The sequence below is a fragment of the Eucyclogobius newberryi genome, unplaced genomic scaffold, assembly GCF_026437365.1.
Source record: "Eucyclogobius newberryi isolate DKJ021-1_F unplaced genomic scaffold, fEucNew1.0.hap1 SCAF_2, whole genome shotgun sequence".
NCBI lineage: Eukaryota > Metazoa > Chordata > Actinopteri > Gobiiformes > Gobiidae > Eucyclogobius > Eucyclogobius newberryi.
In genome coordinates, this window is record NW_027315834.1 from 4,123,379 (window position 1) to 4,137,539 (window position 14,161).

A 14,161-nucleotide genomic window follows, 5' to 3' on the forward strand; every position below is an offset into this window, starting at 1 on the left:
GACAAGCACAGTTTCCTCTTTCTGCCTCAAACTCTTACACTTGGCCGATGTTCCAGAGCCAGTCCTTCAAATCTTCCTGGAATAGCCAAGTTGATTAATAACATGAACATCGAAAGGCGTATCTACTAATTCTCAGTGTGTCTATGGGTGACGCAATAAACCTGGTTGAAGTTGTTGAATACATACGTTGTTTTATGCCATTATGTGGAACATTTAGGCAAAGCAATAACATCTCCATGGAGAAAAGCAGATGGCAGATCCTCCACCAGAAAAGTTACGTGATGCACCTTTAATGTGTCAGGAATTCTCTTCTCTAAAGCTCCAGATCGTTTGTAAGGCCAGAGCGACAGACTCCCCCGTACTGGCACTGCGTATACAACGGGCAATAGACAATAGACAATAGAATGTCATTTTCATCCCAAAATAATAGTACTTTGTATCTGTCTTATGCTAGTTCAGATAAAGCTGTTTAGGAAAGGTCAAATGTTGTCTTGTTGATGTGATTGTTTTTTTTAGTTCCAATTCTGATGAATATCTAGTTTTGATACTAGTTTTAGTATCAATTATTATCAGATATGCTTTTGACAACCATAAACATGTGAGTAAAAACATGTGAAATTGATAAAAACAATAAATATATAATATATTAACATATTAATATTATATAATATAATACGCTTAACAAAACTACAAATCTGCTTAATATTTAGTTAATGAATGCAGCAAAGAAACACATTCTCATTTGTGTTGATATACAGCGTGTTTCAGGTGGAAATGATGCACGTGCAGATTGACCTCTATTATTGTGCTACAGTTTTGCAGAGAAGCCTGATGAGAACTACGAGGACCCTCAGGACGTCGTGGCTATTGTGAGCGCTCGAGAGACTGTGGGCGACCTGAAGCTCAAGTCCTCTCCTGACTTCACTGTGCCCAAACACCTGCGGGTGAACGCCAGTCAGAAGAGAGAGGAGCTGAGCGCTCTGGAGGAGGCGGTACGACCCCAGTGTGCACATCAACTGAACCAAATGAGTCCAATTTGAACGTCTCTAATGAGAGAAGCACAACTGGATCATGCAGTTTGTATTCCTGAGACTTCTATTAGACATACAATACATCTAAGAATTTAAGCATGAAAAGAAAGACACATCACATGAATGTATCACATTTAATAATGATAATACACTTGTAACACTCATTATAGGCTGGTCCACAGGGCTACACTGTTGTCATTATTTATTCATTTCATGCTCAGCCGCAGCTGCCCTGAAGTCTTTTTCCCACCCCGTCTTGTGCATGGAATATTCATCTCTAATATGCTTCCTATACATGCATCATCCAGTCATGTTATTTTCACCAAGATGAAAATGTACAGGCCGGGACCCTCAAAATAACTGTGCAACTGATTTGAGACCGCCACTGCTAAACCGATCATTTTAAGGCCCTAAAAATGAATCAGGTTTAATAGTGTTTGTTCAAGTGGTTTATTGAGTATGTTCACATAACTAATACAAGAACATACAATGTCATAATTAAAAAATCAAGTCATCTTGTAAAGATCACTCCTCGTGACTATTTGTATTTGGCCAATAGGGATCATTGGAATTGTAGCCGTGATAATAAAGTCCTAACCTCGTGTGACTACAGGAGAGTTCAGGCCACTTCATACCTGCACCTGGAGCAAGAACAAGAACAAACTTTGGGGCCCAGATGTTTTCATGCATCAGAAGTTCTCCTGCTGAACTCCCCTCATTAATTCAAACAGCTGTTGCTATGGTGTTGCTAAAGAGATTAACAACAGTTCAGTGGAAACACAGTTTTAATAACTGTTATATGTTATCAAATGGGTGAAATTGTTTTTTCTTAACTTCACAAAAGAGAAATATCGGTACATTTACAGTTAGCCACGCACACTTTGAAAATTCTACCAATCACATCGTAGTGTTCTGACAGCCCTTCAGAACATAGTTCTGCTCTTCAAGCTTCTTGCAGAGAAGAGTGGCGTGGACTCTGCACAACCGGTTCACAGAAATATAAGCCACTTGAGCTGCGAGGGGAAGCGAGGCACGGAGGTGAGAGAGCAGCACGTTCCCATGGCGACGGTGTAGGTAGATCCTTAAACAAACAGAATCATATTTTTGTGGTGCTGGACATGTGTCAGATCACAATTAACTCCTCAGGTAAATAAAAGCTGTAAATGTAGAGGAAAACAATTGTTTTATCTCTAGCCTCTACCTTACCGCTTGACTAAAGTACTGTATGCTTTTCCTTATTCCCTTTTTAATTCAAGTTTATGTCTGTGTACTTTTGTACTTTTACTTAAGTAAAGGCAAGGCAATTTATTTGTAGAGCACAATTCGCACACAAGGAAGTTCAAAGCACTTCACACAACAGGAAAAAAATGCATTAAAATCACAAAGACATGACAGAAATCCCCAAACCTTCATTTTTATTCATTCAATTTAACAGTTTTGCTGAGATGAATCATACATTTTGTCCATGCTTAGTGTCCGCCAGATGGAAAACCAAATCTATTGGACCAAACTGGCAGACACTCTTTCCCAAAAGTATTTGACATTGCCAGCGTAAAGGAGTTTGAGCTGTACTTTGACTTTTACCAGAGTAAATGTACTTTTATACCTCAGCTGACCCAGATGGACTGGTGGAGAGGATTCTGGAGTTTACTGTTCTCCGCTTCACCACTAAATGAGCATTATTCACTAGCAAGTACCACAACCCCGGCTACGATGCAAACTGAACACCACAAATGTACAGAGATGGATGCAGTTTTGGGGCCTCTTGTGACGAGGGCTGTAGGCTCCCAGGCCTCGATACCCCCATCTAGGACATAAATTAGAATAATAAATAGAAGAGGGTGAGAGGGAGGGGCACGAAGTCACAAATGCTGATGTGTGTGACCCGGATGCCTAAATAGTGTAGCCGCAGGAAGGGGCGTGAAAGGGGTGTGGTCCTGCTCCAAAATTTAAGATAACAAACTTATCATAATGTAATGCTGTAGCAATGTCTTCAATTATTGATTTATTTAAGTGAAGTAATGTATAGGAATAGACCCTCATTCAGACCCTGACAGAACTGCAAAAGGACATGAGCTTGCTCTGGTCCACAGATGCGGCGCAGACAGACGGAGATGAACGCTCGGATCGTAGCTCTCCGAGACTCCAAGCTTCAGATGGTGTCTCATCTACAGACTCTGCACACACAACTGCAGAAGGTCCAGCAGAGGCTCCCGGCTGAGTCCCACCTGCCCTGCCCCGCCCTGCCCCGCCTGCGTCCCGAGGAGACACCAGAGAGGAGGCGTCAATGCACACGCTCCACACTGCAGCGATACAAGGAGCTGAGGGACGCCTGGTATGGACTCTGCATTCACTGTGAATTATCCTGGGCGTGGCTCAGACAGGCTACAGTTTGGCTTCAATGGGATTTGTATGAATCAGATATGGGACAAAACTAATTCAATGTATATATATATGTGTATATGAATATATAGTATACATAATTACATATTCCTACAATATAAATACATTTTAATCATATTTCTAAACATACCTTTTTAGAAATAATGTAATAAGTTATGTAGTGCTTTCTGAACAACTCAGTGAACTGGAACAGGTTCTCTTTATGTGCCGACAGGAATGTATTTGTATTTGATGTTTGAAAAGCAGACGTAGCGAGTGTAAATCTTGAGCAATTCCCAAATACATTTTTGAATATTGCTATTAGGGTAGGTATCTATATTTTATTTTTCTCAAAGCTAGGACTTGAACTCAAATCCTTTACGCAGGATAAGATAAGATAAGATAATCCTTTATTGTCCACACATGGGGAAATTTCATTGTTGCAACGCAGGTAGATACAGAGGTCACCATGAACATGCACTTCCTACTTTTCAGTCCAGTCCAAATGTGAAACTACTTACAATATTGTGCTATATCAAATTTAATGAGCTTTTCATTTTGTTACAATGCTTTTTCCTCATCATTAGTTTAGTCAAAGTTGACTTCAAGTGATACATGTATGTTTGTAAAATGTTAAAAAACAAAAACACTGACATTATAATTGATAATTCACTGCTTGTTATGGTGTAATATCACTACAAAGAGCAACGGCCCTGTTTCCATTATCAAGCTGTTTTGGATCAATATCGCAGTTTACGAGGAACAAAATGTAAAATGATGATCTACTTATGTTACAGGAAAAAGCTAAATGTGTCAGATTCACTTCCATCTGTGCATCTGCAGGTCTGGAGTGGAGGAGCAGGACCAGGATGGAGCCTCAGACGTTCTGCAGAAGCTGTGGAAAGAGATGGAGGAGGGGCAGCAAACTGACAGCCAATCAGACACCACAAGTGCAGACCTTGAGCCAGAGGGGGAGGTGCTAGTGGAGAAGACACAACTGGAGGTCAAGGTTGAGCTGGAGGAGCAGGTCCGGCTCCTGCACCAACAGGACTGTGTAATTGAGCAGGTGCGTGTCACAGTTCACCCTCTGCCTTCTGACTCTCAGTGTTCATTATACGGCTGCTTTTCAAATAGTCAACTAGTCAAACAATGTATTTATTTATGTAAGTATAAAAACATAAGCAATAAATGCAAGACAGAGAATATGACCAGAGAGAGTAGGGAATAAAATTAAAAAGATAAATTGGCCAAAACAAATGTCAGATATTTTCAAATTCATTCCAAATGTATATTTTTTTGTTTTTTGAATTTCAATTATAATGTCAGTCCAGTCCTTGCTTGTTGGTGCAGTGTGTGACATCATTGTTTTAAGTTTGTGCTCCAAAGGTATCCAGTGACGGTGAGTTACATCGTCCTGAAGTTGAGCGATGGTGAAGTCAAAAACCCTCTGCAATGCTTTGTTAATCTCAGTGCAATATTTAAGGATATTAGTCCCCCTAGCAACCACAATATCTCCAGCAACTAGTACTTCCTAACTGGAGATTGTTGTTTGGGAGGAAGTCAAAAGGACGAATCTAACCGACAAACCTACTTTGGCCTATTTTAGCAAATTTACGGACTATTTAGTTCAAAATAAATAAAATAAGAATGTTAAAATCATACACATGTGTATTTGAAGAAGGGGAAGAAGTATGTTCTTTTCTCTGACTTTATTTAACGACAGTTTGATTTTCTGGCTTGTTCCTGTTGTGATGCTTCGGCCAATCAGATTCAGATATTTGTCCTGATAAACCTTTTCCCTTTTGGCACGAGCCTGTTCGGATTTACATGGTGCAAAACTCAGCCCACACGTGCAAAGTTCAGAGTTTTAGGATCGGATCACATTTTTTCAAATGAAGTCGCCTTTTTATAGATTACAGATTAACAAAAAAGTCATATGCATCATATTTTTCAGCAGCTTTCTTAATGAGGCACCAGGACCCACAGGTTGATAAGTTATGACGGTTATGAAGGTTGAAATATGGTGACTGAAGGCTTCTAGATAGAGAATATTTAGAAATGAGGTATATCATTATGACATTTGTATGAAATAATGCGTTTGTCTTTGTTATGAAAAGGTATTTTCATCTGTATTGTCCAAAGTTTAACTCCCATGATCAAAATGTATATTATTATTTGTTGACAAGTCACAACTAATCATTGCAGCTTATGTTTGACAAACGTGACACTTTAATTGAACTTTTATTTGACTTGGATCACAATTCAAATGTTCTGTCCATAAGTATTCATGGGCAGTATTTATTATTATATTAATATTAATTAATATTATATATTAAGTAATTACCTCTGCTTAGGTCACATCTTATGTCACAACATCACATTTTAGTGTGAGGATTATTGTGAGAAGAAACATCACGTTACAACGATTATTCACAATTATTGACACAAAACAAAAGTGATTAATGTTCTTTCTTTCTCATACATTACAGTTCTAATAGTGTGTGACCAGCTTTATGAAATTAAACTATTGTTTACAGCCAGATGTTGAAAAGGTGTACTTCATGTACCGTGTACATATTCAACTGACAAGACTTAGTTTTCTAAACAGTTCTTCATCTGCCTGGAAGAACTGGTTCTCCTCCTGAAGAACTGATTCTCCTCTTGAAGAACTGGTTCTCCTCCTGAAGAACTGATTCTCCTCTTGAAGAACTGGTTCTCCTGAAGAACTGGTTCTCCTCCTGAAGAACTGGTTCTCCTCTTGAAGAACTGGTTCTCCTCCTGAGGAACTGGTTCTCCTCCTGAAGAACTGGTTCTCCTCCTGAGGAACTGGATCTCCTCCTGAAGAACTGGTTCTCCTCCTGAAGAACTGGATCTCCTCCTGAAGAACTGGATCTCCTCCTGAAGAACTGGTTCTCCTCCTGAAGAACTGGATCTCCTCCTGAAGAACTGGTTCTCCTCCTGAAGAACTGGATCTCCTCCTGAAGAACTGGATCTCCTCCTGAAGAACTGGTTCTCCTCCTGAAGAACTGGTTCTCCTCCTGAGTTGCTCCAGCTCCACTGTCTCTCTTGATCTCTCCTTCACTGTGGAACCCCTTCAGGTTTTTAGTAGTTCTTCCTGGCCGAGAAGGAGGTTCTAAGGACAGGGGACTCTGGAACATGGCCCCTGTTGGACATTGTTTAATCTGTTTTTCACTGTCGCCCTCCAAGACAACGGCTGTTGTGGATTTGGGGGTTACAAAAATAAATTGAATTGAATTATTATAAAAGTCCCGATTATTACTTTTTAGTTCTTACAATTTCATTGTGGCCTGAATAATTGTGATTATTGTTTAACCTCGTCACATCTACTGTTCATGTCAGAACAATTATAACCTTCTCATGTCATGAGTAGTTTTATAGTTCTTGACCTGCTCATAAACATGTGTCTGCCTCAGATGCAGAGCGCGGTGTGTGAGTGGGATGCGGCCCTGCGGATGCTCCTCCATGAGAAGCTGCTTCTGGACCAGGAGCTGAAGATGGCCGACCTTCGAAAGCTCACGATGCTGCAGGAGCTTCAGCTGCTTAAGCAGTTCGAGAGCAGAGAGGACAGTCTGCAGAGCAAGCTGAGCGCCAAGGCCGGAGAGGAGGACGCCATCAAGGTACGCCAACGCCACCGCGAGGCTGCTCGACCAAGCATCGCATCCAACATGAGGCTTTCTGCTGGAGGCTCTCAAACCCTCTTTTCTCCAGGGAATTTTGCTTGTAATGTTCCACAAAATGGCATAAAATCTCCATGGAAACAAGCAGGTGACTTCCCCAAACGGAGTATATTTTCGCCATAAAACAAAAGTATTCAGGTTCAACTTTTTCTTTGGGATATTCTTGAAAATACAAGATACAGGTGGCATCTGAGGGAACGGCCTGTAACAGACGTCTGTGGGGGAAGAAATGCATTCATTTCACTGTAGAAGAGCTCCTGTGTCACCTGCAAGAGCAAACACAGACTTTAGGAGTTATATTGTAGCAAATACAGACACGAATAAGAATAAAACCATCCAAAGACCCAAAGTTGTGTAAATATCTAAGAATGCTAACGGTAAATGGCTTTGTGCCTAATGCTACCGCTACGCTAGCATGCCAGCTGTATTTTAACATCGACAGAACAACCCGTTTACTTTTCCGAGGAAACGCCACGTCAACAACCTCCATTAAGAGAATTAGTTGTGCTTGAAATACACATAATGCAAAGAAACATCTTAAAGAGGGAAAAAGCAGCGTCTTCCATTGAATCCAGAGCACGCCTCCTAACATGCCTCCTAACATGCCTCCTAACATGCCTCCTAACATGCCTCCTAACATGCCTCCTAACATGCCTCCTAACATGCCTCCTAACATGCCTCCTAACATGCCTCCTAACATGCCTCCTAACATGCCTCCTAACATGCCTCCTAACATGCCTCCTAACATGCCTCCTAACATGCCTCCTAACATGCCTCCTAACATGCCTCCTAACATGCCTCCTAACATGCCTCCTAACACGCCTCCTAACACGCCTCCTAACATGCCTCCTAACATACCTCCTAACATGCCTCCTAACACGCCTCCTAACACGCCTCCTAACATGCCTCCTAACATACCTCCTAACATGCCTCCTAACACGCCTCCTAACATGCCTCCTAACATACCTCCTAACATGCCTCCTAACATGCCTCCTAACATGCCTCCTAACATACCTCCTAACATGCCTCCTAACATGCCTCCTAACATGCCTCCTAACATGCCTCCTAACACGCCTCCTAACACGCCTCCTAACACGCCTCCTAACACACCTCCTAACATGCCTCCTAACATGCCTCCTAACATGCCTCCTCACATGCCTCCTCACATGCCTCCTCACATGCCTCCTAACATGCCTCCTAACATGCCTCCTAACACGCCTCCTAACACGCCTCCTAACATGCCTCCTAACATGCCTCCTAACATGCCTCCTAACATGCCTCCTAACATGCCTCCTCACATGCCTCCTCACATGCCTCCTCACATGCCTCCTAACATGCCTCCTAACATGCCTCCTAACACGCCTCCTAACATGCCTCCTAACATGATGCCTCCTAACATGATGCCTCCTAACATGCCTCCTAACATGCCTCCTAACATGCCTCCTAACACGCCTCCTAACATGCCTCCTAACATGCCTCCTAACATGATGCCTCCTAACATGCCTCCTAACATGCCTTCTAACATGCCTCCTAACAAGCCTCCTAACATGCCTCCTAACACGCCTCCTAACATGCCTCCTAACATGCCTCCTAACACGCCTCCATGTTAGGAGAAATGCCTCCTAACATGCCTCCTAACACGCCTCCTAACATGCCTCCTAACATGATGCCTCCTAACATGATGCCTCCTAACATGCCTCCTAACATGCCTCCTAACATGCCTCCTAACATGCCTCCTAACATGCCTCCTAACATGCCTCCTAACATACCTCCTAACATGCCTCCTAACATGCCTCCTAACATGCCTCCTAACATACCTCCTAACATGCCTCCTAACATGCCTCCTAACATGCCTCCTAACATGCCTCCTAACACGCCTCCTAACACGCCTCCTAACATACCTCCTAACATGCCTCCTAACATGCCTCCTAACATGCCTCCTCACATGCCTCCTCACATGCCTCCTCACATGCCTCCTAACATGCCTCCTAACATGCCTCCTAACACGCCTCCTAACACGCCTCCTAACACGCCTCCTAACACGCCTCCTAACATGCCTCCTAACATGCCTCCTAACATGCCTCCTCACATGCCTCCTCACATGCCTCCTCACATGCCTCCTAACATGCCTCCTCACATGCCTCCTAACATGCCTCCTAACATGCCTCCTAACACGCCTCCTAACACGCCTCCTAACACGCCTCCTAACACGCCTCCTAACACGCCTCCTAACACGCCTCCTAACATGCCTCCTAACATGCCTCCTCACATGCCTCCTCACATGCCTCCTCACATGCCTCCTAACATGCCTCCTAACACGCCTCCTAACACGCCTCCTAACACGCCTCCTAACATGCCTCCTAACATGCCTCCTAACACGCCTCCTAACATGCCTCCTAACATGCCTCCTAACACGCCTCCTAACATGCCTCCTAACATGCCTCCTAACACGCCTCCTAACACGCCTCCTAACATGCCTCCTAACATGCCTCCTAACACGCCTCCTAACACGCCTCCTAACACGCCTCCTAACACGCCTCCTAACACGCCTCCTAACATGCCTCCTAACACGCCTCCTAACACGCCTCCTAACATGCCTCCTAACATGCCTCCTAACATGCCTCCTAACATGCCTCCTAACATGCCTCCTAACATGCCTCCTAACAAGCCTCCTAACACGCCTCCTAACACGCCTCCTAACATGCCTCCTAACATGCCTCCTAACATACCTCCTAACATGCCTCCTAACATGCCTCCTAACATGCCTCCTCACATGCCTCCTCACATGCCTCCTAACATGCCTCCTAACATGCCTCCTAACATGCCTCCTAACACGCCTCCTAACATGCCTCCTAACATGATGCCTCCTAACATGATGCCTCCTAACATGCCTCCTAACATGCCTCCTAACATGCCTCCTAACATGCCTCCTAACATGCCTCCTAACATGATGCCTCCTAACATGCCTCCTAACATGCCTTCTAACATGCCTCCTAACATGCCTCCTAACATGCCTCCTAACACGCCTCCTAACATGCCTCCTAACATGCCTCCTAACACGCCTCCATGTTAGGAGAAATGCCTCCTAACATGCCTCCTAACACGCCTCCTAACATGCCTCCTAACATGATGCCTCATAACATGCCTCCTAACATGCCTCCTAACATGCCTCCTAACATGCCTCCTAACATGCCTCCTAACATGCCTCCTAACATGATGCCTCCTAACATGCCTCCTAACATGCCTCCTAACATGCCTTCTAACATGCCTCCTAACATGATGCCTCCTAACATGCCTCCTAACACGCCTCCTAACATGCCTCCTAACACGCCTCCTCACATGCCTCCTCACATGCCTCCTAACATGCCTCCTAACATGATGCCTCCTAACATGCCTCCTAACATGCCTCCTAACACGCCTGCATGTTAGGAAGCATGCCTCCTAACATGCCTCCTAACACGCCTCCTAATACGCCTCCTAACACGCCTCCTAACATGCCTCCTAACATGCCTCCTAACACGCCTCCTAACACGCTTCCTAACATGCCCCCTAACACGCCTCCTAACATGCCTCCTAACACGCCTCCTAACATGCCTCCTAACATGCCCCCTAACATGCCTCCTAACATGCCTCCTAACATGCCCCCTAACATGCCCCCTAACATGCCTCCTAACATGCCTCCTAACATGCCTCCTAACATGCCTCCTAACATGCCTCCTAACATGCCTCCTAACATGCCCCCTAACATGCCTCCTAACATGCCTCCTAACATGCCCCCTAACATGCCCCCTAACATGCCTCCTAACATGCCTCCTAACATGCCTCCTAACATGCCTCCTAACATGCCCCCTAACATGCCCCCTAACATGCCCAACATGAAGGCTCTTTCCCTGGGAGTATAATCACATCATTACATTCTAGAACCGGAAACATTTGGAAAGAGTATATTGTCGGCTGCCCGGTGGCCGAGTGGTTAAGGCGGCTGCACTAAGTTTGAATCCCGGCTTAGTTTATCCAGTTTACTGCATGTCCCCCCTTGTCTCTCGTCCCCATTTCACGCTCAGCTGTCCTGTCTAATAAAGACTACAGGCCAAAAAAGGAAAGACAGTGTGTTGTTAAGTCATTTTGTATACCTTCCAATTTTCCTGTCTGCTCGGAAAATTTTACAGGTTTTTGCTTTGTTAAATGTTATTGGCAGATAGAAATGACCTCTCTGCTGAATCATATTAACATGGATGAACCAATATCCTGTAACTGATTCCTAATCCGAGAGCCAATTCATTTGTAATAATGTAATAATGTAAATGTAATAAAGACTATTTACTGGAATATCATCAGAATCCAAAAAATAGGAACAAGTTTACAGACTAGCAACACTCGTCGGTGTTACAACATTAAACAATGAATAATAATGGTCAAATATGAACTATGGTAAGGGTTGTATGAGATGATATGTCTTGTTGGTATTAGTTGAGACTGGAGGAGCTGAATGAGCAGCTGGAGTCGAAGCAGCAGGAGATCTCCAAACTGCAGGAGAGAGAGAAGGCCCTGACCAACGCCTTTGTGACCTCACTGGGAGAGAACAACAAGTCTGAAGAGTTCCTCACCAGAGTCTTCAAGAAGAAGGTCAAGAGGGTCAAGAAGAAGGAGAAGACTGCAGAGGAAGGTGATTCTGAAAGCCTGGAACATTATTCTATTCTTACAGTCTGGTTTCAGTCAATGAAGGCTCAAGCTAATTATTTAATCCATTCATTTGACCAAACTAGTATTTATATTTAGTTTAAATGATGATGCTGATATATTGTACGTACGTGTGTGTGTGTGTGTGTGTGTGTGTGTGTGTGTGTGTGTGCAGCAGAGCAACAGGAGGACAGCGAGGAGGAGGAGGAGGAAGACGAGGAGTGGGACGAGGACGAGGATGATGAAGATGTGGACGATGGGGGTTCTCCTCTGGATGACTGTGTGTGTCCTCCAAGTGGGTACTCTCTCTCACACACACACACACACGCACACTCACACTCACACTCACACTCACACTCACACACACACTCACACACACACACACACACACACACTCTCACTCTCACTCTCACGCTCACTCTTACTCTTACTCTTACACACACACACACACACACTCTCACACACATACACACTCTCACTCTCACACACACACTCACACACACACACACACACACACACACACACACACACACACACACACACTCGCACTCACACTCAAGGCAAGGCAAGTTTATTTGTAGAGCACATTTCATACACAAGGCAATTCAAAGTGCTTCACACAGCAGGAAAAATGCATTAAAATCACAAAGAAATTACAGAAACAATAAAATTAACTAATTAAAAACAATTTAAGTCATAAAAGAGAAGAGTGCAAAGAAAATCCTTTCAGTCATATGCACAGCTAAACAAAACTGTTTTTAGCCTAGATTTGAACATTGTCAGAGTAGAACCTGTCTCACATCTTCAGGATTGTCATGATTTCTAACTTGGTTTGTAGGTTTTAGAGCGAGACTCTGGAGGTGACCGCTAACACTTTCTCTTTGTTTCTGTGGCCAAAAACGATTATTTCAGTCTTAGTCTGAGTTCAGCTGGAGAAAGTTGTTTTGCATCCACAAACTGATCTGTTGGATGCAGTAACAGAGTGAATCCACTGGTCCATATTCACCTGCAACAGTGAAACATAGATCTGAGTGTCGTCTGCATCATTATGATAGGACACATTTTCACTGCGTATCAACTGACCTAACGGCAGCATGTAGAGGTTGAACAGAAGGGGACCCAGGACTGACCCTTGGGGCACTCCACAGGTCAGGGTCATGTGGTCTGAGACACAGCTACCAATTTCAACAAAGTACTTCCTGTCTTCCAGATAGGACCTTAGCCAGTTTTGGGCAGTGCCAGTGATGCCCACCCAGTCCTCTAGTCTCTGTAAGAGGATCCCATGATCGACGGTGTCAAAAGCAGCACTCAGATCCAACAGAATTAAGACTGACGTGTCAGTGTTCAGGCGGATGTCATTTGTCACCTTGACAAGAGCAGTCTCAGTGCTGTGATGAGGTCTAAAACCTGACTGAAAAACATCAAATGAGTTGTTTATTAAGAGGAAATCTGTGAGCTGTTGGTAAACAACCTTTTCAAGGACTTTGCCTCAAAATGGCAGATTAGAGATGGGCCGGTAATGACTCAGTACTGCGGCATCAAGACTGCTCTTCTTTAGGAGAGGCTTTATGACCGCAGTTTTCAAAGACATTGGAAATGTTCCAGATTGAAGCGACATGTTAACTATGTGAGTGAGTGGTGCTAACAAACTGTTCAGCACAGACTTTAGAAATCTGGTGGGTAACACATTGAGGCAGCATGTAGATGAAGTCAGACTGGTGATGATCTCATGGACAGTTTTGTCAGTTACTGGTGCAAAGTGAGTTAGCTCTAAGTGTCTTGGTGGTTTTAGGGTAATTTTTTGCATTGTGGGATTTATAGCATTTTTAATGCCCTGAACTTTGTCATTAAAGAATAATGCAAACTCATTACACTTGGATGTGGAAATGAGTTCTAACGGCAGCTGAGCTGGAGGGTTTGTTAACCTGCTACTGTGGCAAACAGGACACGCGAGTTGTTACTGCAGCTTCCAATTATTTCAGAAAAATATCTTTCCCTAGTTCTACATAAAATGAGGTTGTACATGTTCAGCTTCTCTTGGTAAACATCTTTTTGAACCTGGAGCTTTGACTTGCGCCATTTCCGTTCGGCCCGGCGGCACTCCCTTTTCTGTGCCTTGACCGAATCATCATTTCTCCATGACACCTTCTGCTTATTTTTAACTATTTTAGCCTTCGTAGGGGCAATGGTGTCCAGAACATTCAAAACACTAGATGTAACAGAGTTCAACAAATCATTTACATTAGAACATGAGACATTTTCAAAGTTTATCATTTCCATAAACAGTGCACCTGTGCCATCACTTATGTGTCTCCTCTGAACAACTGCAGGACCAGCCGGTGGTTTGTGAAAAACAGACAGGTCAAAGAA

The 14,161-nt window shown here is 43.6% G+C and overlaps 1 protein-coding gene across 1 annotated transcript in view; it reads left to right on the plus strand.

The window, feature by feature from the left end:
• The window catches only part of LOC140367755 (cilia- and flagella-associated protein 44), a 62,450-nt gene that overhangs the window by 38,454 nt on the left and 9,835 nt on the right, over window positions 1-14,161 (plus strand). The window contains exons 23-28 of the mRNA XM_072454390.1: window positions 815-992; window positions 3,125-3,366; window positions 4,257-4,479; window positions 6,848-7,051; window positions 11,582-11,777; window positions 11,970-12,086. Coding sequence (XP_072310491.1) covers window positions 815-992; window positions 3,125-3,366; window positions 4,257-4,479; window positions 6,848-7,051; window positions 11,582-11,777; window positions 11,970-12,086 — 1,160 coding nt within the window. The remainder of the gene's footprint in view (window positions 1-814; window positions 993-3,124; window positions 3,367-4,256; window positions 4,480-6,847; window positions 7,052-11,581; window positions 11,778-11,969; window positions 12,087-14,161) is intronic.